Here is a 25,596-nt window from a genome sequence, read left to right on the forward strand (position 1 = left end):
GAGACAGATGAGCTGCTAGAAGATGAATTTTCAAAGTCCCCATCATTACAATGTCATGCATCTGGAGACAAGACACTCTCACCACCATTTTTTTCCAAATATTATTAACATTAAAACAGAAAAAAAGAAAACAAAAGGCATATGGAAACATTTATCACATCGATAAACACCAATCCATATTAAAATAAAACCTTTTTTGTAACTAAGTATAACAAACAAGATGTTAAACTACATAAAACATTTCCTTGTTTCTAAAAAAACCAAACACATATCAGTTAAACCAACTGGCTTTTTAAAAAAAAACAAAACAAATCAAGTTCAAAAGAGGTCTCCAAATATTTTCTGGCTTTCACAATAAACAGTCCCAATCAAAAGTTTAAGACCACTTGAAAAACGGCAAAAAATCATATTTTGCATGGTTGGCTCTTAACAAGGTTCCAAGTAGAGCTTCAACGTGCAACAAAAAGAAATGGGAGTGAGACGAAACATTTTTTTGAGCATGCAATTTATTGAAAACAGCGCTTAAAAGGAAACAAGCTGTTTTACAGCTGCATAAAATGCAGTATTTTTAGTGTGTTATTCCGAGGCGTGAGTTCAGCATCTGTGTTATAGCACAAGCTGATTTCCAATCCTCTGCTCAGCTTCCAAATCTACGTTCTATGGATTTAACTCATGTTGTGAACTGATAAGAATCAAATTTTACAAAAATAAAATTGTGAAACAATATCTTTTCTTATTAAAAACCAAAACAAAACGTGGTATTATATGGATTTATAAAAAATTAAATGGAATGCAGCCATTTTTATTGTAATCAGTTTAACACATATGTTCATTTTACATAGGTGTTTTATGTTAATGCAAAGTAGTGATATTTAAAATATACTATATATTATGCACTAAGCTCCCAGTTTCCTTTTCCCAGTGTCAAAAATAATATTATCATTCAAGATAATGTACTAGACTGCATTATGTTTAAAATGGTTTCTAATATTCTCCTGATTGACATTCACTACCAGTTAAAAGATTGGACACACCTTCTCATTTATTTTCATGACTATTTACATTGTAGATTCTCACTGAAGGGATCAAAACTATGAATGAACACATATGGAATTATGTAGTAAATAAAAAAGTGTGAAACAATTCAAAACAAGTTTTATATTTTAGATTCAAAATAGCCACCCTTTGCTTTGATTACTGCTTTGCACACTCCTGCATTTTCTCCATTCCCTCATGAGGTCGTCACCTGAAATGGTTTTCCAACAGTCTTGGAGTTCCAGAGATGCTGGGTGCTTGTTGTCCCTTTTGCCTTCATTCTGCAGTCCATCTCATCTCAAACCATCTCGACTGGGTTTAGGTCAGGTGACTGTGGAGGCCAGGCCGTCTGGTGCAGCACTCTATCACTCTCCTTCTTCTCCAAATGGCCCTTACACTTCCTGGAGGTGTGTTTGGGGTCATTGTCCTGTTGAAGAATAAATGATGGTCCAACTAAACACAAACCAGATGAGATGGCATGTCGCTGCAGGATGCTGTGGTAACCATGCTGGTTCAGTGTGTCTTCAATTTTGAATAAATCCCCCACAGTGTGACCAGCAAAGCAGCCCCACACCATCATATCTCCTCCTCCATGCTTCACAGTGGGAACCATGCATGCAGAGACCAACAAAAAGCACAGATTTCCACTGGTCTAATGTCCGTTCCTGGTGTTTCTTGGCCCAAACAAATCTCTTCTGCTTGTTGCTTTTCCTTAGTAGCTGTTTCTTAGCAGCTATTTGACCACAAAGGCCTGATTCACACAGTCTCCTCTGAACAGTTGATGTAAAGATGTGTCAGCTGCTGGAACTCTGTGTGGCATTTATTTGGGTTCTAATCTGAAGTGCTGTTAAGCGCTTGATGGTTTTTGCGACTGCACTTGGGAACACATTCAGAGTTTTAGCAATTTTTTCAGACTGACTGACCTTCAGCTCTTAAAGTAATGATGGACTGTCATTTCTCTTTACTTAGCCGATTGGTTCTTACCACAATATGAATTCTAACAGTTGTCAAATAGGGCTGTCAACCTGACTTCTGAAAAACACAACTGATGGTCCCAACCTCATTAAGAAGGCAAGAAATTCCACAAATGAACCCGCACAAAGCACACCTGTTATGATCAATTAATCAAGTGCTTTTGATTACCCTCTGAGTTTCTATGGAACCAATAAGAGTGAACTTAGTACTCCACAGGAATGCACAAAGCCCTGTGATGATAAGGTCTGTAATTGACAGTGAACTAATACTAATACTGCATTAATACTAATACTCTCCGTCTTCATTCAAGCAACATATATATTCAGATTAACCACCAAAAACTTTCCCTGACTTTGACATTAAATATTAAATATTATTTTTTATTAAAAATATACTACTTAGAGAGTAAGTATAAATATACCAGCCGTCACCTGAAATGCACTGAGATCTTTTAAATTTAAACCTTGAGGCTTGACAATAGGACCAAAGCATTTCATGACTTTTATTATTCCAAAAGAGCACTTGGCTCTCACACTACAGGCTTACTTAAGGTTTCCAGAGTATTTAAAAGTAGAATGGGAGGCAGAGCCTTCAGCTTTCAGGCCCCTCTTCTCTGGAACCAGCTCCCAGTTTGGATTCAGGAGACGACCACCTCTCTACTTTTAAGATTAGGCTTAAAACTTTCATTTTTGATAAAGCATTGAATTAGGGCTTATCTGTCCACAGTCTGGTATCACTCAAACTTTCTTCCTGTTAAAAATTAGTTTTTTTTTCCTGCCTATTGTAGGGTCTTTACTTTATAATATAAAGCAAATTGAAGTGAATTCTGTCGTGATTTGGCACCATGTAGATAAAAACTGAATTGAATGAATGGTCCTACAAAACAGTCCTTTTTGTCCAAGACATAAGGGGACAACTGACCCTTATAATATAGTGAAGGAAAGGTCATCTCTCCCTATGATCAATCAACAAAACATCCTCCCTAAGTAACCCAAGTTATACCCATTGAATTTATTAGTTATGAAAGAAATATTGGAAATATTTTAATACACAATAAGTTAGAAAACAACACAACTCTCCTCTCTGCTAAAAGAAAAACAAAATCCAACACACACTGACACTCTTGTGACCTTTTTCACATTCAGCAGATCAATGAAGACATCACAATAACTCCAGATTTATGACGAGCAGCCTTTTCAGACAGTCTGTTCAGTATTCAGGGTTTGGATTCTTTGTACTGCAGTATGAGTTGGAAAACAATTATGCACTTCTGTGTGCAACTTCTTCAGTGAGATAAGAAAATGAACCATAGTTCAGAAAACATGATGAGAATCAAACAGGTTTTATGACGTAAAATACTTTCATGGTAGCTGGATGTTAGCTGTTGTTTGTAGATGTTGATTTAGACTTTAGTGTCAGATTTAGCTCACTGATAGAAGAATCTGTAATCTGCCTTTTTTTGTAAATAAAGAATTGCAACTTTATGTTTGGCTGTTTGGTTTTATGTCTTGGAGCTGAGTTGTTCTAATGCAGCCAGTATTTCATAGACAGTAGTGAGGATAACAGGTTGTTGTGACTTAAAAACTAAAGTCTTATAGTGTGCTCCCACCTGTAATGCACCATGGCCCTGAGTCTCATGATATAAACAGATAGCAGTGAGTAGCACTCGGCCAGTTCTCTTTCTCTCCCTGCTCTATCGCTGTGCACAGGCCCGCTCTACATCAGCGATGGTCTTTGGTGCATCAGAGGACAGAATCAGAGGTCCTCCCTTCTCTCTGATCACCACGTCATCCTCAATCCTGACACCCAGGCCTCGAAAGTGCTTCGGCGCTTGGTCGTTGTCTTCACAGATGTATAGCCCTGCAGCAAGACACAATGTGAGCCGTAACGGTAACGGGACAGAGCATTTACATGCACGTGCAGCCGTGTGGATTTCAAACCTGGCTCTATGGTGATGGCCATTCCTGGCTGAAGAGGTTGCGAGCGAGATAGCTCAGGAGTGTCGTGGACATCCATGCCCAGGTAATGGCCAACGTGGTGGGGGCAGTACCGCCTTGCAGCCTGGAATTTAAATAAATAAATAGTAAAAAAGGCTGCAGCAGTCAGACGAGTGGTTCTACTAAAGTCAAACCTCACATAACCCTTAACAAAGCACAACCACATTAAAGAGCACTTAAAACACCAAAAAAAAAAAGATTTATAGAAGTCCAGCATGGACCTGAGAGGAATCCTCTGGATTAGGTCATCTGGTCTGGACAAAAAAAACCAAAAAACTTTTTGAAATGTTGAATTGAAGCCCCAGCTTTAGTAACTACCACCACAAGATATCCCTTGTAATACTGAAAGGGAAATCTGACTTCATAAGAATATAACGCCAGCATTCCTTCTGAAGCCTAAATTATACTCTGTTGCAGATACGGACAGCCGGAGACCCGACAACAGAGTAGTTATTCCTGTTATACTTCTTTGACGACCACTTGAAGTCCGCTGCATGTGTAAAAATTCTGAGGAAAAGTAAGATTTGTCCGGACTCCTCCTCTAGGGACCATGACACTGTGCAGATGAGCCTAATTAAATATAAAGTGCACAACCAATCTACCAACCAATCTGGGCACCCACTGTTTTTCCAATTATTACCTTTAGCGCCTCAGCATCGCTGGTACTGGCCTCAAGGATGCCAAGCCGCTTAAGCTGTCGTCCCAGCAGAGCCAGCATGGTGCTGTAGATGTGATCCAGACTGACGCCTGGAGAGCAAAGAGATAAACAGGAGCGCTGGACCTCCAGGACGGATTCGTAGAGCTCAATCTGTGCAGGACTGAATCTAGTATTGAACAAAAAAAAAGAAAAGAAAAAAAGACAGTTTATTTCTGTGACTGGAACTGATCAACCTTCAAAAACACAAACTACAGTTTCTTTAATTTAAGGGACCTAAATTCTAGAAATCAGATAAAATGAAATTTAAAGTTGAATACCACGTTCACCAAACCAGGATTGGAGGTGATGTGGACCACCTTTATTAACACATGCATTCTGGAAACAAATACTTGGAACAAATAGATGACTAAATAAACTTGGGTGTAAAATGAAGTTTGACAAATTTACACTGTACACTGACTCATGGGCTGCGATGCACAAATGGCAACTTCACTCTATCCTTAGCGAAGTCATGATAACAGATGGAAAAGAACTTCTGCCACAACTCAAGGCGTAAAGGATTGAAACCTACAATCAGTGATTGTAGTTTTGTAGTTTAGCTTCTCTCATTTCCAAAAGTTAGATCACCCCTTTTTTTTCTTAAAAAAATAATTTAAAAAAAATGGCTGGTTCTATTAAGGGTTGCCACACTAGATCATCTGTTGCTATGCAAGCCAATACGCACTGTGGTAGGTAATTATTCAGATCCCCATATTAGATTTGAAAAAGCTTTTGTGTCCTTCTTGAGGGCATAAACTCTCCATATTTATGGGACTGGCACAAGCAGCACTCTGGCATGTTGCTCTCATGGCTGGGTTTTGTAAAACTAAGACAGATTCTACAAAGCTGGACTAAAAGAAACCCAACAGCTTAACACAAAAACGCACGATGCATTTATAGATGGCAAAAATGGCATTTTTCACTGAGAGGAATGTGACAAACTTCATTTTACTCTTTGATAGAGTATCAAGGAAAGATCTTTGTCTATTCATAATATAATGTAGTGATTACACATGAGCTCATTAAACAAACTATCACTTCTGTAAACAGTTGGCACCAAATATTGTAAGGGTCCATGTAATCAGCTTGCTTACTTTCCATTTACTGGCCATGTTCGAGTGATATCGCTGACATAACCAAAGTATTCGCAACCACCATCCAGCAACACCATTTCACCATCCTGATGGAGGAGACAAAGAGGAGGGAGCAAAACATAATGAGTCATATATGCTACTTAAATACATGTAAACTAATTATTCTCGGGAATATCAGTGTCCTCTGATGCTTTCATGGAGTAATTACCTTGATTATTTGGTTGTTATTTATGTAGTGCAGAGTGTTAGCTCGATTTCCTCCAGCAATCACCGGAGGGTACGCAAGAAAGTTAGCACCATGGATCCGATTCTCAAAATCAAACTGGAAAAAAGGTTATGTTAAATATAAAGAAAGGAGGGGTGGCTCAAGACTTTTGCACAGTACAGTACGTAACAAATAAAGTAGACACTGTAAGACTTAAACAGCATTTTCAGTTTAAGGTACAACTCTCTGGAGTTCCATACCTGCTCTTTTAAAGCAGATTCATTAAATTAGGAGGTAAATTTGGAAAATTTCAAAGCTGCTTCTCCAACTGTAAAAATTAATAAACTAACACTTACTGTTCTAATAATTACATCATGAGCCTAATCAATGAAAGACACAAAGATAATGACTGCTCACACACGTAAAGGCAGTGAAGAAATAAATGTCATCACAGAAGTCACCTTAGCAAACAGAACAGCTTCATCCACATGTCCTTGAGACAGAGCCATTGTCCTCCTAAAAGCCTGAAAGATAACAATATGAGCTGCTGCGAGTACACTTTATAAATCTAACATTCACTTGGAGTCTTCAAGAGCTTCACAGGAACCAATTTAAACATCAACCTGTGCCGTGATTCGACCCGCCTCTTGCATGAGAGCCACTTCGGCTGAGCTTTTGAGGGCCCTGAGAGAGTGTATGAGAGGTCTGAGAGTGCGCGGTGTCGGCCCCGCCTCCAGAACGGGACACACGTGAGCCTGGTGGAGCCGAGGGTGAGCCGGCTGAGAAGTATCGTACCACAGCATGCCTGGAAGAGGATCAGAGAACACAGAAATGCTAAGAGTGAATTTGAGGTCCCAATCAGTGAAAAGATAAAAGAACTAAATAGAAAAAAAAAGAAAAAGAAAAATATTTTAATACCTAAAAGAAGAGTTTAGGCACTGAAATAGGAAAGCATTTATCCAACAACTGTGCTACTTGTCCACTTTATGCTTTTCCACCCAAGGCTTCCAGCAGCTGGATCTTTGTTGCACTGCATTTTTATTTACCTCACACTTCCTGTCTTTCTTTACGACCGTCCTGTCAAAAAGAACATCTTCACATCAGTCAATAAAAAACTTAAAATACTGGCAGCTATCAGTGCTGCCCCTCAGCCTCCCAGTAGATGCACCTGCAGTTTCAATTTGAAGAGCCTAGGTGCTTTTCACAAAACTTGAGCTCTGATCTTGACCTTGAGGTCAAAGTCCCCAGGATTCATACCGATCCCAGATTTTGAGTAGATGCAACTATGGTATCAATTTGAAAATCCTACTTCGCCTCACTCTTGAGTTAGCATATCCACGCTGCCCACCTGGCTGCTCGGTGGGGTGATGACAATACCCCATTAGCATTTTACAGCTGAAGGATAAAAGAATCCACACAGATCCGCAGGTGGAGAGCCAAAAAAATGAACACAGAACAATAATTAACGGGTCGCACACTGCAGAACTCTAGAATCCTTATTTATTGCAGCAACCCACCTCAGCAGCAATAACCTCAATCATCAGTTTCTTACATCACTGTGGAGGGATTTTGGTCCACTCTTTACAACGTTGCTTCACCTCATTGAGGTTTGTGGGCATTCATTTATGCACAGCTCTCTTAAGCTTCCACCAAAGCATTTTAGTTGTGCTAGAGTCTGGACGTGAGGTGAGTCTAGGCCTGTCAGGTGAGGTCTGACTGACACCTTGATTTTTCTTTTTCACCCATTTGCTGTTAGGGATCATAGTCCTAATGCATGGCTTAATTTTTTGCCAAGCTTCAGCTGCTGGACAGAGGGCCTCCTGTCTGCTTGGAGAATACTTTGGTATGAAGAGGAGTTCATTGTCAACTCAATGACTTCAAGGTGCCCGAGTCCTGTAGCTGGAAAATGAGCCCATTCACCGTGCTGACAGTTGATATGAAGTGTTTGTGCTGATATGCTGTGGTTGGTTTTCCCCTGTGCTGTGTATTATGGCCATAATGCCAAACGTGTGGCTTGTTGCATCATTGTAAACCTAATTTCCCCCCCAAACTGTACAATCATGAACTTTTGGGTCTTTTGCAGATTTTCTGACCTTGAGGTTAATTTGTTAGGGCCACCAATACTGGGCAGAAGTTTTGCTTCCAAAACACTGCATGTTATGACATGCATAGGTTCTTTCTCTTCAGCACCCTCTGCTGGTCATAGTGGGAATACTCACAAGCTTATATTTTGGTGGGGTTTTTCTGTGTTCCTGTGGGTAGAGGAAACAGGAAGCTGGTCGCTTGTTAGCCTGCAGAATATGCTGTTTGTCGCCTTAGATGCTCTTTAAAACATTTCTGCCTTGGGGAGTTATTGCTTGTGAGTTTTAATGTACAACATGTTTACAAGTTTATTTGGTGCATTTCTATTACAGAGATTTGTTTAGAAACCAGTTATTTCATCTGTTATGTTTATCTTTGAGGAAGCTAAACTCGCTAAGTTGTATTGTGATCAATACTGAGTCGCTGTTGATTACACATACTATATAACAGTATCGTTCATATCCTAGAAGTGTGAGTTAAAAGGAAAAGACATCTTGTAACATTTACTTTGTGTTTGTTTTTAGCTTTACGGGAAGAAAAGGATGTCAATCATTGAACTACTGACGAAGTAAAAAGCCTTAATCTTATTTCCGCCTCCAATGTTCATTGAAACCATTAGCTGTCTGTCAAGTTGGGCAAAGGGACGCACAATAAGGACAGAACAGTAAAAAAGCAGCTTCTCAGCGGGCAGAGATAATCAAAGACAGAAACCTCGGCTGCCAGCACGTCTCATCTCTACTACTGCTTACGCTTGCCACACAGCAGCATTGTGGGATGGAGGACATACAAGCCCCAAAACAAATAACGCAGCTGTCGGCTCTAGAGACCAGGTTAGTGGCCTCTATAGCATCTAGTGGATCATCAGTCAGTCGAGCCGTTGCTGCAGCTCGTGCTAAACTGGAGGCAGCTCGCGCACGAGCCGATTATGCCAAAATAGAGTCAGAAATGATGATTGAGAAGGCTTGCATAGAAGCCAAATTGAACACTTTACAGTATGAAAAGGAGGTAGCAGCAGCTATGGCGCAAGCCAGCATCCTTGAGGTTGCAGCAGAGGAGTCTGTCAAAACTGAAAGGAAACCAGCCTTTGAAGAGACTGCTGAAAGGACACGCCAGTATGTGGAGCAGCATCTACAGCCAACCGAGAGTGCTAAACCAGAGGCAGAGCAAAGAGAGTCAACTGTTCATGAGCTGAAGCCCACGATTCCACCCAGGTAAAGCTTTGGTACTCCATATGTTGAATCCCACTTGTTCAAAATGAGAAACAAAGCCATTCCAACATCAGGGCTATCTCAGGAACCAAAGTCTGGTATTTACCCCCACTCAACACCGCACCCACCAGAGAGCACAAGGGAAAGGTCGCCTGATCGAGTCACACCACAACTCCTACCAGATGGCAGTGCTCAGGTGGGTGATATAGCAAGGTACTTGGCACGGAGGGATCTTATTAATGCTGGTCTCACAAAGTTTGATGACTGCCCTGAAAATTACTGGGCGTGGAAATCCTCCTTTCTGAATGCAATCAGTGGACTAAAACTCAGCCCCAGTGAAGAGTTGGACCTCCTTATTAAGTGGCTGGGGCATGACTCAGCACGGCATGTGAAAAGAATAAAGACGGTGCACGTCTGTCGTCCTGAAGTTGGACTGGACAAAGCCTGGGAGCGCTTGGAGGAATGTTTTAGCTCTCCAGAGATAATTGAAAAAACACTGTTCGACAGGCTTACAAACTTCCCAAAGGTCAGTAGCAAGGATCCTGTGAAGCTGAGAGAGCTTAGTGACCTGCTGCAAGAGGTTGAGGCAGCAAAATCAGAGGGTTATCTCCCAGGACTAAGCTATCTTGACACTGCACGTGGTGTTGCTCCAATTGTGGACAAGTTACCACACAATATCCAGGAAAAGTGGCTCTCTCAGGGTTTTAAGTATAAAGTTGACCATAGTGTCATTTTCCCGCCATTTTCCTTTCTCTGTGACTTTGTCTGCAGAGAGGCACAAGCCCGCAATGACCCAGGCTTCAGGCTCTTAGCATCTACAACAGACCACTTTAGATCAGATACTACAGTGAGGAAGCCCTATAAGGGTTTGGTCTCTGCTCACAAGACGGAAATATCACAGGAGAAAGCTGGCCAAGACAGTGTGAGAGAGCAAACCTGTGATGTGGAAAGGCAGTGTCCTAATTCATAAAAAGCCACATCCCCTCAAGCGCTGCAGAGGGTTTCGCAATAAACCCATTGAGGAGCGTAAGACCTTCCTCAAGGACAATGGTATCTTTTTTAGATGCTGTTCTTCCACTAGTCACATGGCCAAGAACTGTAACACAACAATCAAGTTTACAGAATGTGAAAGCAGGAATCATATCTCTGCCCTTCATCCAGGACCACCCCTTGCAACTCTCTTTGGTCATGGCGGGGAGGGCATGGAAGAGACGACTCAGCCTGCTATAACATCGACTTGTACCAAAGTATGTGGAGAGGCTCAGAGAGGAAGATCCTGTTCTAAGATCTGCTTGGTAAAGGTTTTCCCAAAAGCACAGCCAGAGTGAGTGACAAAGGCTTATGTCGTGCTCGATGATCAGAGTAATCGGTCACTTGCCAGGTCAGAGTTTTTTGATGTTTATGGCATAGAGGGATCAGAGTCTCCATTCACACTTCGTACATGTGCGGGAACGACAGAAATGATGGGTAGAAGAGCTACAGGCTTTGTAGTGGAGTCACTAGATGGAGCCACATCAGTCACGCTGCCGACAATAATTGAATGTAATAACATTTCGAGTAACAGAGCTGAGATACCTACCCCTGAGGTGGCAGCAGAACATGCTCATCTAAGGCCAATAGCCCATCTCATCCCACCACTCGATCACAAAGCTGACCTACTTAGTGTCCACAAAGCGAGGCAGCATAGAAACGGTCCTCACAGTGCCCCATATGCACAGATACTGGACCTGTGATGGGTCATCATTGGTGATGTCTGTTTAGGTGATGCTCACAAGCCTGCAACTGTGAATGCCTATCACACTAATGTGCTTGAGAACAATCGCCCATCCTATTTCAGACCATGTCCAAATATGGTTCATATCAAAGAGAGTTAAGGGTCCAAGTCTGAGCGTAAAGCCTTCCCTACCACCGAAACACCTAGAGTTAAGGCATGCACTCTTGGAAGCACTATCTTTGATACATCTGAGGATGATAACAAAATCGGCCTTTCTATTGAAGACAAACTGTTCCTAGAGGTCATGAAGAGAGAGATGTTCATAGATGACAGCAACAGCTGGGTGGCGCCACTTCCATTCAAGGGACCTTGCCAGTGGCTGCCCAACAATCGCGACCAGGCCGTCAAACGTTTATCTTTTCTTCATCGCACCCTTGAAAAAAGGCCTGAAATGAAGAGGCATTTCTTTGCTTTCATGCAGAACATATTTGATCGTGACCATGCTGAACTGGCTCCTCCACTTGAGGTGGACAAGGAGTGCTGGTACTTACCTACATTTGGGGTGTACCATCCTCAGAAGCCGGGTCAGATCAGAGTTGTGTTTGACTCAAGTGCAAAGTGCCATGGCGTCTCTCTCAATGATGTTCTCCTCTCTGAACCTGACCTCAATAATAGCTTGCTGGGAGTATTGTTGAGGTTCAGACGTGAAACTGTTGCAGTAACCGCTGACATTGAACAGATGTTTCAAAGTTTCATTGTAAGAGAGGACCATCGAAACTATTTGCGCTTCCTCTGGCATGAAGACAACAATCCTGCCAATGACATCTGTGAGTATCAAATGAAGGTTCACGTGTTTGGCAACAGTCCCTCACCATCCGTAGCTATATACGGCCTTCGATGTGCAGCAGCTCATGGTGAAGAGGAATTCGGATCAGATGCACGACGCTTCGTTGAGAGGGAGTTCTACGTTGATGATGCGCTTATGTCAAGGCCCACAGCCAGTGAAGCTATTGATCTAATGAAGAGAGCACAGGAAATGCTTGCCACATCTAACCTTCGCCTGCATAAAATAGCATCAAACAGCTCTGAGGTTCTTGATGCGTTTTCTCCAGATGACAAAGGGGCTTAAGGAGCTAAATCTGGAGACTGATGTGACACCTACACAGCGAAGTCTTGGTCTGATATGGGACCTAAAGAAAGACGCCTTTACCTTTCGAGTAGCAGAGACAGTGAAGCCCTTTACAAAGAGAGGTGTCTTAGCTACAATCAATGGTCTTTTCGATCCCTTAGGATTTGCTTCACCGGTTATAATCCAGGGAAAGATGCTGCTGAGAGAACTTTCAAGTGAGGTCCTAGACTGGGACACTCCACTGCCTAGAGAAAGGGAGGCCGAGTGGGATACATGGAAAGAATCTCTTGTCGATCTCAAGAATGTACATATTCCAAGAACCTACACTTCTGCTACGATGTCAACAGCAATCAGAAAAGAGTTACACATCTTTTCAGATGCCTCCACTAAAGCCATTGCAGCAGTTGCTTTCCTAAAGACCACTGGCGAAAATCAGAACCATCAGGTGGGCTTCGTTCTAGGGAAAGCAAAATTGGCCCCACAATCTGCTCATACAATTCCAAGACTGGAATTGGGAGCTGTTGTGTTAGCTGCAGAGCTTGCCGAAGTCATCACAAGTGAACTGGACCTAAATCTTGATGCAGTTGAATTCTACACAGACAGTCGCGTGGTTTTAGGCTATATAAGCAACCAGACAAAGAGGTTCTATGTGTATGTTGGCAACAGGGTGCAGCGAATCAGGAGGATTTCAGAACCAAAACAATGGCACTATGTCCCTTCGAGCTCTAACCCTGCTGACATAGGCACACGCTCGGTGCCTGCTGCCATGCTTGGTGACAGTGCCTGGCTTAAAGGTCCTGCCTTCTTGTTACAAGCTAGTGTTACAAGAGAAGCTAAAACCTATGACCTTGTGGACCCCGAGTTGGATGATGAAATACGTAGCTTTGTCACTCACACGAGTAATGATGGGTCTCTGTTTGGATCGCAAAGGTTCAGACGTTTTTCCTCTTTGAAGAAACTCCTCAAGGCCCTTAGCTTGCTCATTCATATTGCAAAGGTCTTCAAGAGCAAAGGTGAAGGTCCCTCTTGCAGTTCATGGCATCATTGCAAACAGTCTCGCACAGCAGAGGAACTGACAAAGGCTGATATTGTCGTCATCAAAAGTGTGCAGAAGGAAATGTTTGAGGAGGAACTTGCCTGTATTGCCAATGGTAAAGACATACCAAAACACAGCTCTTTACAAAAACTCAGTCCCTACTGTGATGATGAAGGACTCTTGAGGATAGGTGGAAGGCTCAAACATGCCAACATCGACTGCAAGGAGAAACATCCTCTCATTATTCCAGGTGGTAGCCACGTTGCCATGTTGATAGTAGAACACCATCACCAGCGAGTAATGCATCAGGGACGGGTGTTCACAGAAGGTGCAGTCCGTACTGCTGGATATTGGATTACAGGATCAAGGAGGCTAATCAAGCAGATTATCCACAACTGTATCACCTGCAACAGATGTAGGAAGAGAGCAACTGAGCAAAGAATGGCAAATCTGCCTTCTGATCGTATCAGCACTGAACCTCCTTTCACCTTCGTGGGCTTGGATGTATTTGGCCCTTGGTCTGTGGTCACAAGGCGCACAAGAGGAGGCCAGGCAAATAGCAGAAGGTGGGCTGTTCTTTTTACGTGTCTTAGCACACGTGCTGTGCACATTGAACTGATTGAGCCGATGGACGCATCAAGTTTCATCAATGCCCTGCGTCGATTCTTCAGTTTGAGAGGGCCTGTTAAGCAGATTCGATCCGATTGTGGGACTAATTTCGTTGGTGCTTGCCGGGAGCTAGGTTTCACACTGACAGACCCTGACGTGTCAAGCATTAAGACATACCTGGGAGAAGAGGGATGCACCTGGATCTTTAATCCACCTCACTCTTCTCATATGGGAGGAAGCTGGGAACGTATGATAGGGTTGTCCCGACGTGTCCTGGATGCAATGCTTCTCCAAACCACGCACTCTCACTTGACACATGAGGTGCTTTCCACTCTAATGGCAGAGGTAACAGCCATCATTAATGCTAGACCTTTGTCTCCTATCACAACAGATCCTGACACACCCTTCCTGTTGACGCCTTCCATGCTTCTCACTCAGAAGGTGTGGACTCCTCTCCCCCCTCAGGGAAGTTTTATTGAGAAAGATCTCCATCGACAGCAGTGGAGGCAAGTTCAATACCTTGCAAACACATTTTGGACCAGATGGAGACGGGAGTACTTAGGGACACTGCAAAGCCGGAACAAGTGGCAACGTAACCATGCAAACCTCAAGGTGGGAGATTTGGTGCTCATCAAAGACGCACAAGTGAGGCGCAATGAATGGCCAATGGGACTTGTCAACCAGATCTTCCCGGATAAGGCAGGGTCAGGAAGATTGAAGTGAGGGTCTCAAGAAATGGAACTATTAATACTTACCTGAGACCTGTGTCAGAGACAGTGTTATTGATGTCCCCAAAGGACTGAGAAGTATATGTGTCATGATGGTAAACATTGTATTCAGATATAATCTGTAAAATCTTGCAGTTTATGATGTTTTAGTTGGTTCATAGTGGTATTTTACAATACCAGACGGGGAGTGTTATGACATGCATAGGTTCTTTCTCTTCAGCACCCTCTGCTGGTCATAGTGGGAATACTCACAAGCTTATATTTTGGTGGGGTTTTTCTGTGTTCCTGTGAGTAGAGGAAACAGGAAGCTGGTTGCTTGTTAGCCTGCAGAATATGCTTTTTGTCGCCTTAGATGCTCTTTAAAACATTTCTGCCTTGGAGAGTTATTGCTTGTGAGTATTAATGTACAACATGTTTACAAGTTTATTTGGTGCATTTCTATTACAGAGATTTGTTTAGAAACCAGTTATTTCATCTGTTATGTTTATCTTTGAGGAAGCTAAACTCGCTAAGTTGTATTGTGATCAATACTGAGTCGCTGTTGATTACACATACTATATAACAGTATCGTTCATATCCTAGAAGTGTGAGTTAAAAGGAAAAGACATCTTGTAACATTTACTTTGTGTTTGTTTTTAGCTTTACGGGAAGAAAAGGATGTCAATCATTGAACTACTGACGAAGTAAAAAGCCTTAAACTTATTTCCGCCTCCAATGTTCATTGAAACCATTAGCTGTCTGTCAAGTTGGGCAAAGGGACGCACAATAAGGACAGAACACTGCATACATATATATATTCCTGTGATAATAAGGTTTGTGAAAGACCCTGAAGCAGTGTCACTTTGTTTCTTTATTCAAGCAACATACGTAATTCAGACTGACCACACAAAACCATTGGACCTCCTTTTCCTTTCTCAGAGAACAATATGGCAGTTAGTGATCTGGTAGGAATGAACCATAACACTTTTTTTTTTTTCTCCACAGGATTGCAAAGAGTAATACCCCCCCCCCTCCCATGCACCCACCTTTCAGGCTCTTGAGTACAACACCCAGTTCTTCTATGCTATGAACTCTCTCTATGCCAGTCAAAGCAGCTGCTCCATCCTTCCCAGACCGCGGTCCGTCCCACAGTTCTCTCCCCGGGTCTCTGCGAGGGACGAACAAAATAGCCTGGTCTGGTCGACCCTTCCCGTGAAGAACCAAGGCACTGTCAGGTTCGAGGAAACCACTGAGGTAGAGGAAATCCTGAGGAACATATGTTTTGAGATGAATTAGTAAAAACTTGCTAAAATTACAAGAAGTACTCAGTAGACCAAAATAAAATTTCACCCAGGAAAAGGAAGAAGAGCAAAGTCCAATTTTTTCTCCTTTCTGAAGAATTCTGAACTGAATGCAACTTAAAACCAAGTGCTCACCTGGTTCTGATGGAAGGGATAAGGGATGTCATTGGTCATGTATCTAGTTGGGTGAGACAAAATGATGGCCACATGGGTGCTGGAGGAAGCAGAAGGTCCGAGTCTTTCGGCCTGAGCCTCGATAAGTGAGGCCAGTCGGTGTCTGCGGAGCTCATATTCCGTCTGGCTTAAACCTGGGGTTACCTCACCTGAGGAGAAGCATGCTTTCCTTAAAGAAATAAATTAAGAAATGACATTTTACAAGATCAGCTGTCCACTGTAAACAATACTAACCATGTTTGATGAGGTGTGGATGAGTGAAAGGACTGGGCTGGCCAAGGTAACGAGGTGGAACCGTCTTTGGCTTCAACCCGCCAGGTTTCACAGAAATGTTTCTGCACAGGCACCAAATACATCCTACAGACAGAAACACACACAGACTGTAAACAGGTGCTTTGGTCAATTCAGTTTGACTAAAGCAAAGTTATATCAGTTCTGTCCGCTGGGTGATGCTGGAGTATTGAATATAGTAGTTTTTTCTCATGCATCTTTTTAAACAAGAGTTTAAACAAGAGTTTAAAAAGATGGGGTTCGGTATTAAAAGTGAGTAAAAGTTTAAAAAAAAAAAGAAGACCCAACCCCATTTATAGCAATTTTCAGGCCACTACAAAGCATCCCGATGATTATTTATTGGGTAGAAGTCTGCCTGTTTTATGCAACATATCAGTGGGACGAGTGGGTGTCTTCAAAATGAGAGAGAGAGAGATCAGTTGCGTTAACAATCTATTATCTCCCACCTACTTACCTTTCGCTCATGTTACTAGGTAACAACAGGATGTCATGGGACAACTGACTGTTAAAATTGGTGAGTGATCTAACCCCTGTGACATTAACAGATTTTTTTAAAGTGTAAAACTAGAGCAAATGTAATATTATACATATGTATTCAGTTACAGTGTGTCTGATTTCAGCCAATATGTAAAACTTTTTCATACAAAACCATTTAAAAAAAGGGGGGGGGGGTCATTTAGCAATCACCTAGAGGTGGGGGGGGGGGGGAAGTGACAATGATCAGCTCCAGGCTTCGCAAACCAATAAGTTGCGTCACAGCGGCTTTATCAGCATAGAACAGCGTCTCACATCAGAAAACATTTCAGTGTACCGACGGGTAAATCGCTGCCCACTGGTGGTGAAGGTTTGAAGTTACATTTTTTTAAAAGCGCGATTACAAAACATACCTTTATATAAACAACTAAAAAGCACAGGGGCGCTGGACAATCATAAATTATTATGACTTTATTAGATATTTATTATCTGAGCATCAACATATGCTGTATTTTACAGGTTGAAGCAATGGTGAAGTTAGAGTAGACTATCTGTACAGTGCTGTGAAAAAGCATTTCCCTGATTCCTGATTTCTTCGTTTTTTGCATATTCGGTACACATCATCATCAACATCATCAACAAACACATTTTTTTATTAGAAAAATATAACCTGAGTAAATACAAAATTCAGTTTTAAGTGAATATTTCATTTAATAAGGAGAAAAAAAACCTACCTGTCCCAATGTGAAGAAGTATTTTGTTAAATCATGAACTGTGATTAACCACATTTTTGGAAAGCTGAGTGCAATTTCAATTTAACTTTTTTTTTTTTTTAATTAAATCTTCATCTAAGGACCACATTTTGTATTTTCTCAGGTCATCTTTGCATATTCATTAGCTAAACCACATAAATGGGACGCATATGCAATAAATAAATAAATAAATCAGGAAGAAGAAGAAAAAAAATCATGGCATTGTAACTACATGCCAGTTTAGTTCAGCGGATCTAAGCTCCAGTACTGTGCAAAAGTTTTGAGCCAAACGAAGAAGCACAGGGGTGGCTGTGTCCATAAGAACTTTTTGTTGATCCATCTACTGTTCACTGAAGGGTCATTAGAAACGGTCTCAGTGGAAGGCAGAGGGATGCCAAATTACACAAGAACTGGACCAAAAATCAGTGACAACAGGTCTGATGGAGTGTTGAATCCAAATGTGACATTTCTGGTTCAAACTGTCATTAGTACGTACAGGGGAAGTCAAGAGAGAGGTGCAACAGTGAGTGTCTACAGCAGGGGTGCCCAATCCCAGTCCTCGAGAGCTACTGTCCTGCAGCTTTTAGATGCATCCCTACTCCAACACAGCTGAATCAAATGGTTTGATTGCCTCTTCAGCATGCCATCAAGTTTGGCAAATGCCTGATAACAAGCCATTCATTTGATTCAGGTGTGTCGGAACAAGGATCCATCTAAAAGCTGCAGGACGGTAGCTCTCGAGGACTGGGATTGGGCACCCCTGGTCTACAGCAATCTGTAAAACAGGGTGGAGGCTCTATTATGGTTTGGAGTTCCATTTAAGCCAGTGGTGTTGGGGATCTTGTCAAAATTGATGGAATTATGAATGCAGAAAAGTACCATCAGACTTTGATCCACCATGCAATCTGCCTTTTAAGTCTGACGTCATTCACCGTTTCAGGGTCCAAACTCCTCTTTAGTTCCCAAACTCAAACAAACACTGTTGCATCACTGGGAGCTAAAAGTGCCAAAGGTCTTTAGTTTGTAATTAAGTAAAAAGTGTGGCTGCTCTACCAGGTGTAACAATCAAGTTTAAGATTCAGGCATCCATGAAAAACAGGATTTATTAAGTTAGAGGTTAGTGGGGAGTAAGTTCGCTAGTTTCTATCCAAAGATGATATACCATATTCTGACTAAGTTATCCTGAAAAATGAAAAGTACAGCGCAGCAATCACTTTGGACATGCATGAAGACAGAAAACTAAACAGCAGCAATGTTTGTAAGGTTACTGAAGTTGGGCTAGCTGTCAGAGCTATGGTTAATATGGAAAATATAAACACATTAGCACAGTGAAGCTGGAGGATGAACGCTAACTTTTTTGCCCTCAATGAAAGTTAATGTGAGGGACCCCGATGGGCAAAGACAAATGCAATCATACGACAGGAAAAAGACGCTGAAAACGGACCAAACTTCAGTCAGCAGAACGCCTGTGATTATCCATCCCCAGCACAAGGTTAGTCACTGATATCCTGCTGTATAGTTTGGATTACTCGCTATGAACAAATTCCTGATCCTCAGCTTCATGCACCCATTCAAATCTTCGTTAGCCTCAGAGCGATACTTTTCTGACACGTTCAAATATTTGGTGGCTCCCAAACCATAAGCTGGTTTAAATCAGCTGAGCTTTACAACGTGCTGCAGACAAATGGTGGTAATAAAAACCTAGAGAGGTGATCAGCCAGTGATCACTGACTATTTTAAGGGCTTGTTCAGATTAAACTGAACACAATACAAACACTTTAAAAAGACACCAGCCTTAATGGAAACAGGGTTTATACGTCATCACTTAACAACCGGATACTATCTGGAAAGTGTCTGATTGATTTTTCAGGATGATAATGATCCCAAACACACTACCAATGCAGTAAAAGCATACATAGAAAAACACACAATAACACTATCAGCCATGGATTGGTCTCCCCAGAGCACAGACCTCGACATTATTGAAGCAGTGTGGGATCATGTTGAAAGAGAACAGAACAAAACCAACATCCAGAGAAGAGCTTTAATTGTCCTTCAAGAATCCTGGAGAACTATTCCTGAAGATTACTTAAAGAAATGAAAAGAAAGCTGCCTAAAAGATATTAGACTGTGTTGAAGAATAAAGGTGGTCGTACCAAATATTGACTTTCAAGCTGGTTAGAATTATTCAAACTCTGTTATTGCCTTATATACTGTCTCTAGACGGGGGTGTTTTTTTCCCAATTCCCACCAAACATGTACATAAGCGAGGCATGGTTCAGGACTTTTGCACAGTAATGTCATTGTAGTAATTGTAAAGTTACTGTCTCTAACCTCCACTCCAGGTCCGTGGCATCAGCTTGACAGCGGTCCTCACCAAAGCGCTCGCTGAGAGCAACATTGTTGCTGCAACTTGAGGACACCGATCAGTCACAGCATGTCGCTCCCCTGCGGAACAAAGTGTGACAGTCAGCGATCTACCGAGCACTCATATTCACAGAGACACCCTGAAGTAACTTATTATCACTTACCGAGGTTAACAGTCTCTTCTCCAGCAGTTATATGTGCCCTGAATGACAGCTACACCTAGCTAGCTCGCTATTCTCACGTCTGCTAGCCACGCTCGTTTGTAGTTCAGGAGATTTGCTTCCCTGAGTTTGGTTTCCCAGGTAGAGAAGCGGAACCCTCTCCCTTTACTACTTGTTGAACCGACTACAAGTGAGCTTTTATTTTACTTCTTGATGCATTCTCAATCATCCAGGAAAGTAAATCTCCAAAAGTTGATTCTGTTCATCTGGACGTAGCGTTTTGTGGAAGAAACGTTTTGTCACTCATCCAAGTGACTTCTTCAGTCTCCAAGAAGACTGAGATTCAGTCTCCAAGAAGACTGAAGAAGTCACTTGGATGAGTGACGAAACGTTTCTTCCACAAAACGCTACGTCCAGATGAACAGAATCAACTTTTGGAGATTTTATTTTACTTATTTCTACACTCAATAAAATGGAGGCTATCGAGTGCCAAAAGGAATCAAATAACTAGTTAAACAATTAATTAAATGTAATTAATTAAAATTGTTAACAAATAAATTATTAAATGTTTTAAATGACATTATTGATATTTCAATTAATTATGTATAGATTTATTTAATGTATTATTTCATATTTTAATTAATTATCACATTTTTATTATTTACTGAATGATGTATTTATTTGATTCATTGAGGCACTGTATGTCCTCCATAAAATACACCATCAGCTTGGAAAAACAAGTCACAAATATTGCTCTCTCATAAAAAAATAAACTACTAAACTAGAAACCAGCACAACACTGTCACTCTATTATTTAGTATGATTTTAACTTACAACAAGAAAAAAAAAAAGCAGAATATTACAGGAGCTTCTTTCTAGCATTTCTACTACATGGTAGAAACAACAAATACGTGTATATTTATTAGCGATTTACACTATGAAATTCAGCGTATATGATTAGAAAATGAAAGTGCCTAAACCGTCAGGCGCGTTACTGCCTGGGAGGCTAGACTCCGGGAAAACTGGTCCACTCCAATGATGAGGTAACATGCTGCCTGTGCATTTTAACCCTGAGCGTGACATTTCAGGGAATAACGAGACAAGGTTCAAGGTGGGATGGGTTTGTATTTTTTTTATTGCCTATTATTGCACCTAATTTTCGTAATTATGTTCCTCTTCTTGTATACAGCGCTTTGTGACTGTTTGCCTGTTAAAGTGTTTAATAAATAAACTTTGCTTATTCATTTATTTATTATTATTGTCACGATGCTGATACAGTCATGACTAGTAAAAAACAAAAATCTAAATGCACTGTTATATTAAAATGATCCAGTACAACTACAGGAAATGCTATTCACTATGTCAGTAGAAAGAATATTAAATATTTATATATATTTATATTAAATATTATTTTAAATATTTCTATTTACAGATATTTATATAAGAAGAAAAAAGTGTTAACGTTTTTACTACTTGGGTTCATTAACCCCTCTAATGAAATAATCTCGTACTTCTAGGGTTTACAAAGTTTGGGGGAGCTGAGTTGATTCGCACGCGCTGTGAAGCAGAACCGTTCCTGTCAGGCCAAGCTCAGGGCACACACCACCCTTACCCCCTCGGTCTGTCCGATAACACGCCTGAATGAAAACCCAGGAGCGACGCCACTGTCGGTGAAGGTGTATTATAGTACTAACATCGACTGCAGGCTTCCTCTGTGTGTGTGTTTTTTTCCTTAACTGTCAGTTAGGCATATCTTCGGCCGGGTGAGTTTGCTTTTATTCCTGAAAAAAATGTTTGCATCTACGAACTATTTTGATTAATCACGGCCCGCGGTGCAGCAAGCTAACGACGTTATTATGCGTCAAACGGTCGCCGCGTCACAGATGAATTCACATTTCTAGAAACTTCTGACCTACGACCCCTGAAACAGTCACTACTCGTAGTCGTTGCGTGGTTGGTTCATTTGTAAAGCTTCAGTAGTGCTTGTTGCTGGTTTTATATTGAACTGTGGAGCTGGTTACTGCGCACGCTCATTCAGTCCTTGTGCTTTAGCATACCTAGCTTACGGATGCTGTCATTTGTTTACGTGCAGCTAAACACAACTCCGGACTTTGCTAAGCTGTTGATTGTTTTTCCTCTCTGGTTTCCCCCTGCACGTAGAGCTCCGTCTGGTGGACGTGAAACTGCAGCATGGACCCACGGAAAGTGGCCGAGCTGAAAGGCTTCGTGCAGTTGTGCGAGGCTAATCCCGGGATCCTGCACCTTCCAGAGATGGGCTTCTTCCGGACGTGGCTGCTAAAGTCAGTACACTAAGAACTTACCTGTTGCTAAAAACAGTGGGAAGCCATTGTCTAATGCTGGTCTTCCTGGTTTAAGGAATCACAGATGATTTTTTTTTTTCATAATGCCAAAACAAGTGCTTAGGTGAGATCTCAAACAGACTGTAGGGTTGATCACATGCCCTGTTCCGCCCACCTAACGGTAAAGAACACGGCCCCCCACCGTAGGGTGCACAAAGCAAAGCCTCACAACACAACGAATTGTTAAAGTAAAACCCCAGAGGTTATTTTGCTTCCGTTGTTATTAATACCTCAACTCTGCAATGCAGAAAACTGTTTTGTTTTTTCATCTGAACAGCTCGGACTGCGGTACTATTATTTGTTTATGTTTTTAAGGTGCAGTCACTTATTTTTTTGAGTTTGTTTAATAGAAAAAGATATTGTGCTTATGAATATACATCGATTAGTGTGTAATTATATTGTCCAACAAATTGATGTTCTCATAAACTAATTAGTTCTCTTAAAAAAAATACAGAGGAGCAGATGTCACTTTATGGAAGCCGCCATGTTACCCTGCAAACTTGAATACAGTGACTGAGATGTACATCACTGTATGTGGGTAGAGACCAGCAGCATACGTCAGAGGCCGCAGAGAAATCGTAAGCGTTCGCATGCGGTGGAGGTGAGATTTAATTTGTGTCTGCGCCTTCGCACTCAAGATATGAAAAGTTACACCTAGGTTTTATCGGTCCCCTTCACCAAAGAAGTGAAAAACGCACGATGGCATCTTAATAAAACATCATCCTCTTGCTCCTCACCTCAAGCCTCATCTCCTAAATTGAACTCAGAAAGGTCTAACACACAGAAACGTGCATAAACATGCTTATTTATTCTTGATATTGTCACAGTTGGGTATTGTCAGCCGATTAGACACGCGACCCTCCTGAGCAGACAATGAACAAAAACAAGCTGAAATCAGTTGACTGCAGTCTGCAAAAGACTGACATCTGGTGGTGAGATTTTCAGCACTGTAACTTTAACTAAAGTAGCAGACTTTTGTCTGTGCTGCTGAGAATTTTTAGAAATAAACTGCTTGGAAAAACTGAATTAAAAACCAATTAGCCAAAACATTAAAAACTAGGCTACTAGTATTCAGACACCCACCAAAGGACAGATCTGAGACGTGTGTGCTGCTGAGCTCTAACTTCATTGTTTAATCACCTAACTACAAATCATTAGTTTTCTGATGGATTTGAATACAGCTTTTGTTTTACTACACTCTTGGGCTCACCAGGAGCCCACTATGATTGTTGGGGATCTGACACAACTTCCTGTGGGGATAAAAGAACGGTCTTTAAAGGTTTGGGACAGGTTAAGTAGGGTAAGAGGCTAGTGAGTTCACCTTCTCAGCATCTGTCCTCACAATTATTATCATAGAGGCATGTGGGCCAAAATCTCAAATCAAAGTTCACGGAATGAATGTTTTAAGGTGCCAATATATCGTCCGCTGTGGTCACTTTGCTCACTCCGCACCGTCATCACACAGATACAGGCTTATACTGGCTGTTAAGCCATGAGAAGTCGCTGCAGTATTTTCCTAAATGATAGTTGTCAGGGCTCCGACAATATCGCATCACAAGCACCGATAAGAAAGAGAAGAAGTCAAAACTGGAAGCCAAGACTTTGTTGAGTGTCTTTTTTTGGGGGGGGATTCTTTCTACACACTTACGTTTTCAAACAGTTGCAATATCTCCCTCTGCGCGTCAGTACACGATCGTACACTTGTGTCTTCAAACAACCTGCAACTTCTGCGGGGCAACGAGCCAAGTTACAAAACTCAAGAGGTGCAGGACCTGCCAACACGCCACAAAGATTGGGTCTCGCAACACAGGATGTGATCTCAAAATCATCATCAGAAACCAGCGACGCAGGGATCATTAAAGCGGCCTTACTTTGTGCGCTGCTTGTTTTACTCAATTTAAGCTCACTTTTTGCAGTTTTACATGCTGTGGTTCAGTGAAGTGGTACCAAGGAGAGGGACGTAACTTTAAATCTGATGGTGTATGTGATTTGATTACACTAAAATGTTGAGAAATTAACTAAGCAATATGTTCAGGTGAAGGTGAAGTAACCCTGTTACAATATCTGTTTAGGCTTTTCCTCCAAAACAATGTCTTAAAATTTAGTGTTTTGTGTTTATTTTATTGTTCTGTTTTGCAGCATGGGTGCAACAATCCCTCCACCACCCAAGACAAGTGACTCATGCCAGGTGATGCCTAAAATATTATTTAATTGCCTTTTACTTCATGCTAATGTCAGAAATTACACCTCATCGTAACAAAGCGTGCTTTCTGACTTGTAGGGTGGATGTCCCTGTGGCCCTCCACCCACCGCAGCTTCGCCTCCTGAGCCTGAGCCTGCGCCTGCTGTGCCGTCTGAGAGCGAGGAGAGTGAAATAGGTACTGTATGCCCCACTCAACACTTTGTTTCATGACAGCCTGGAGCTTTGATTTACATGCTGTAAATTTAATAGATTAAATGAAATAATGCACACAATTTACTGAAGTTTTTTTTTAATAGAGTACACTTTAACTGCTAGTCCTTTATTTATCAATGAATGTTTTAATTAATTATAAATAAACAGAAAACACTTCTATTTACATCCTATTAAAGCATTTTAACATCATTATTTAGTACTGAAACAGACTCAGAGCTCAGCCGCAATCATCTAAATTCCTGATTCTAAATATTTCAAAACTATAACAATGAGGGAGTTAACACAAGAATCAAGTAAGAATACTAAAGAGAAATTACTTGAACAGTTACCACCAGGATACAAACATTAAGTTCACCAAGGAGGATGCCGGGGAAAACACACACACACAGACATAAACATATTAAAAGATATCCAAACTGGCCCTTTATCAAGTCACCAAAAATGCACCGAAAAGAACCTGAGGCATCAACCAGTGAGGAGCACAGTGACTGGGAGAATAACGCTGTCATCCACGGCTAACATCCACGGCACTTCAGACCCAGCCACACACTCAGACAAAAACCCTAGCTAAACAACTCAGTGCAGAGAGGAGTGCTTGGTTATAGACATGAGAGCGACCATTCCACAGACACATGGCACAACACGCCTCTTCTACAGGATGAGACTGGGCTGTATGTTTGCCTTTAAAGGACAAAGGATGCTCTCCCGAGGATTCTAATGTTCACATTTTGGACAGAGAACAGGAGGCAGTCTACATCCAGTTTTGATTTAACCACCATTCATGTTTCCACGGTGACAATCCCGTGAGCTTT

General features: G+C 41.6%; 2 protein-coding genes across 3 annotated transcripts in view; one reads left to right on the plus strand and one right to left on the minus strand.

Annotated features, from left to right (window-relative positions):
* Window positions 1-506: 506 nt before the first annotated feature.
* On the minus strand, window positions 507-20,128 carry xpnpep3 (X-prolyl aminopeptidase 3, mitochondrial). The gene is made up of 12 exons (XM_063471419.1): window positions 20,012-20,128; window positions 19,815-19,928; window positions 16,198-16,320; window positions 15,925-16,112; window positions 15,535-15,754; window positions 6,627-6,808; window positions 6,465-6,527; window positions 6,007-6,120; window positions 5,799-5,884; window positions 4,648-4,831; window positions 3,951-4,071; window positions 507-3,870 (listed from the first exon to the last, which is right to left on the minus strand). Exons 2-12 carry the CDS (start codon window positions 19,879-19,881, stop codon window positions 3,704-3,706), a joined length of 1,515 nt encoding a protein of 504 aa, XP_063327489.1. The 5' UTR covers window positions 19,882-19,928; window positions 20,012-20,128; the 3' UTR covers window positions 507-3,703.
* Window positions 20,129-21,625: 1,497 nt separating this feature from the next.
* The window catches only part of st13 (ST13 Hsp70 interacting protein), a 37,511-nt gene continuing 33,540 nt past the window's right edge, over window positions 21,626-25,596 (plus strand). Inside the window, exons 1-4 of one of the 2 annotated variants that reach the window (XM_063471420.1) lie at window positions 21,626-21,771; window positions 22,169-22,308; window positions 24,508-24,556; window positions 24,650-24,746. In XM_063471420.1, coding sequence (XP_063327490.1) covers window positions 22,199-22,308; window positions 24,508-24,556; window positions 24,650-24,746 — 256 coding nt within the window. In that variant the 5' untranslated portion in view covers window positions 21,626-21,771; window positions 22,169-22,198. Of the gene's footprint in view, window positions 21,772-21,843; window positions 21,962-22,168; window positions 22,309-24,507; window positions 24,557-24,649; window positions 24,747-25,596 lie in introns of those variants that run through there. The other variant, XM_063471421.1, reaches the window with a different exon arrangement.

This window comes from Pelmatolapia mariae, linkage group LG4 (genome assembly GCF_036321145.2).
Source record: "Pelmatolapia mariae isolate MD_Pm_ZW linkage group LG4, Pm_UMD_F_2, whole genome shotgun sequence".
Classification (NCBI taxonomy): Eukaryota; Metazoa; Chordata; class Actinopteri; order Cichliformes; family Cichlidae; genus Pelmatolapia; species Pelmatolapia mariae.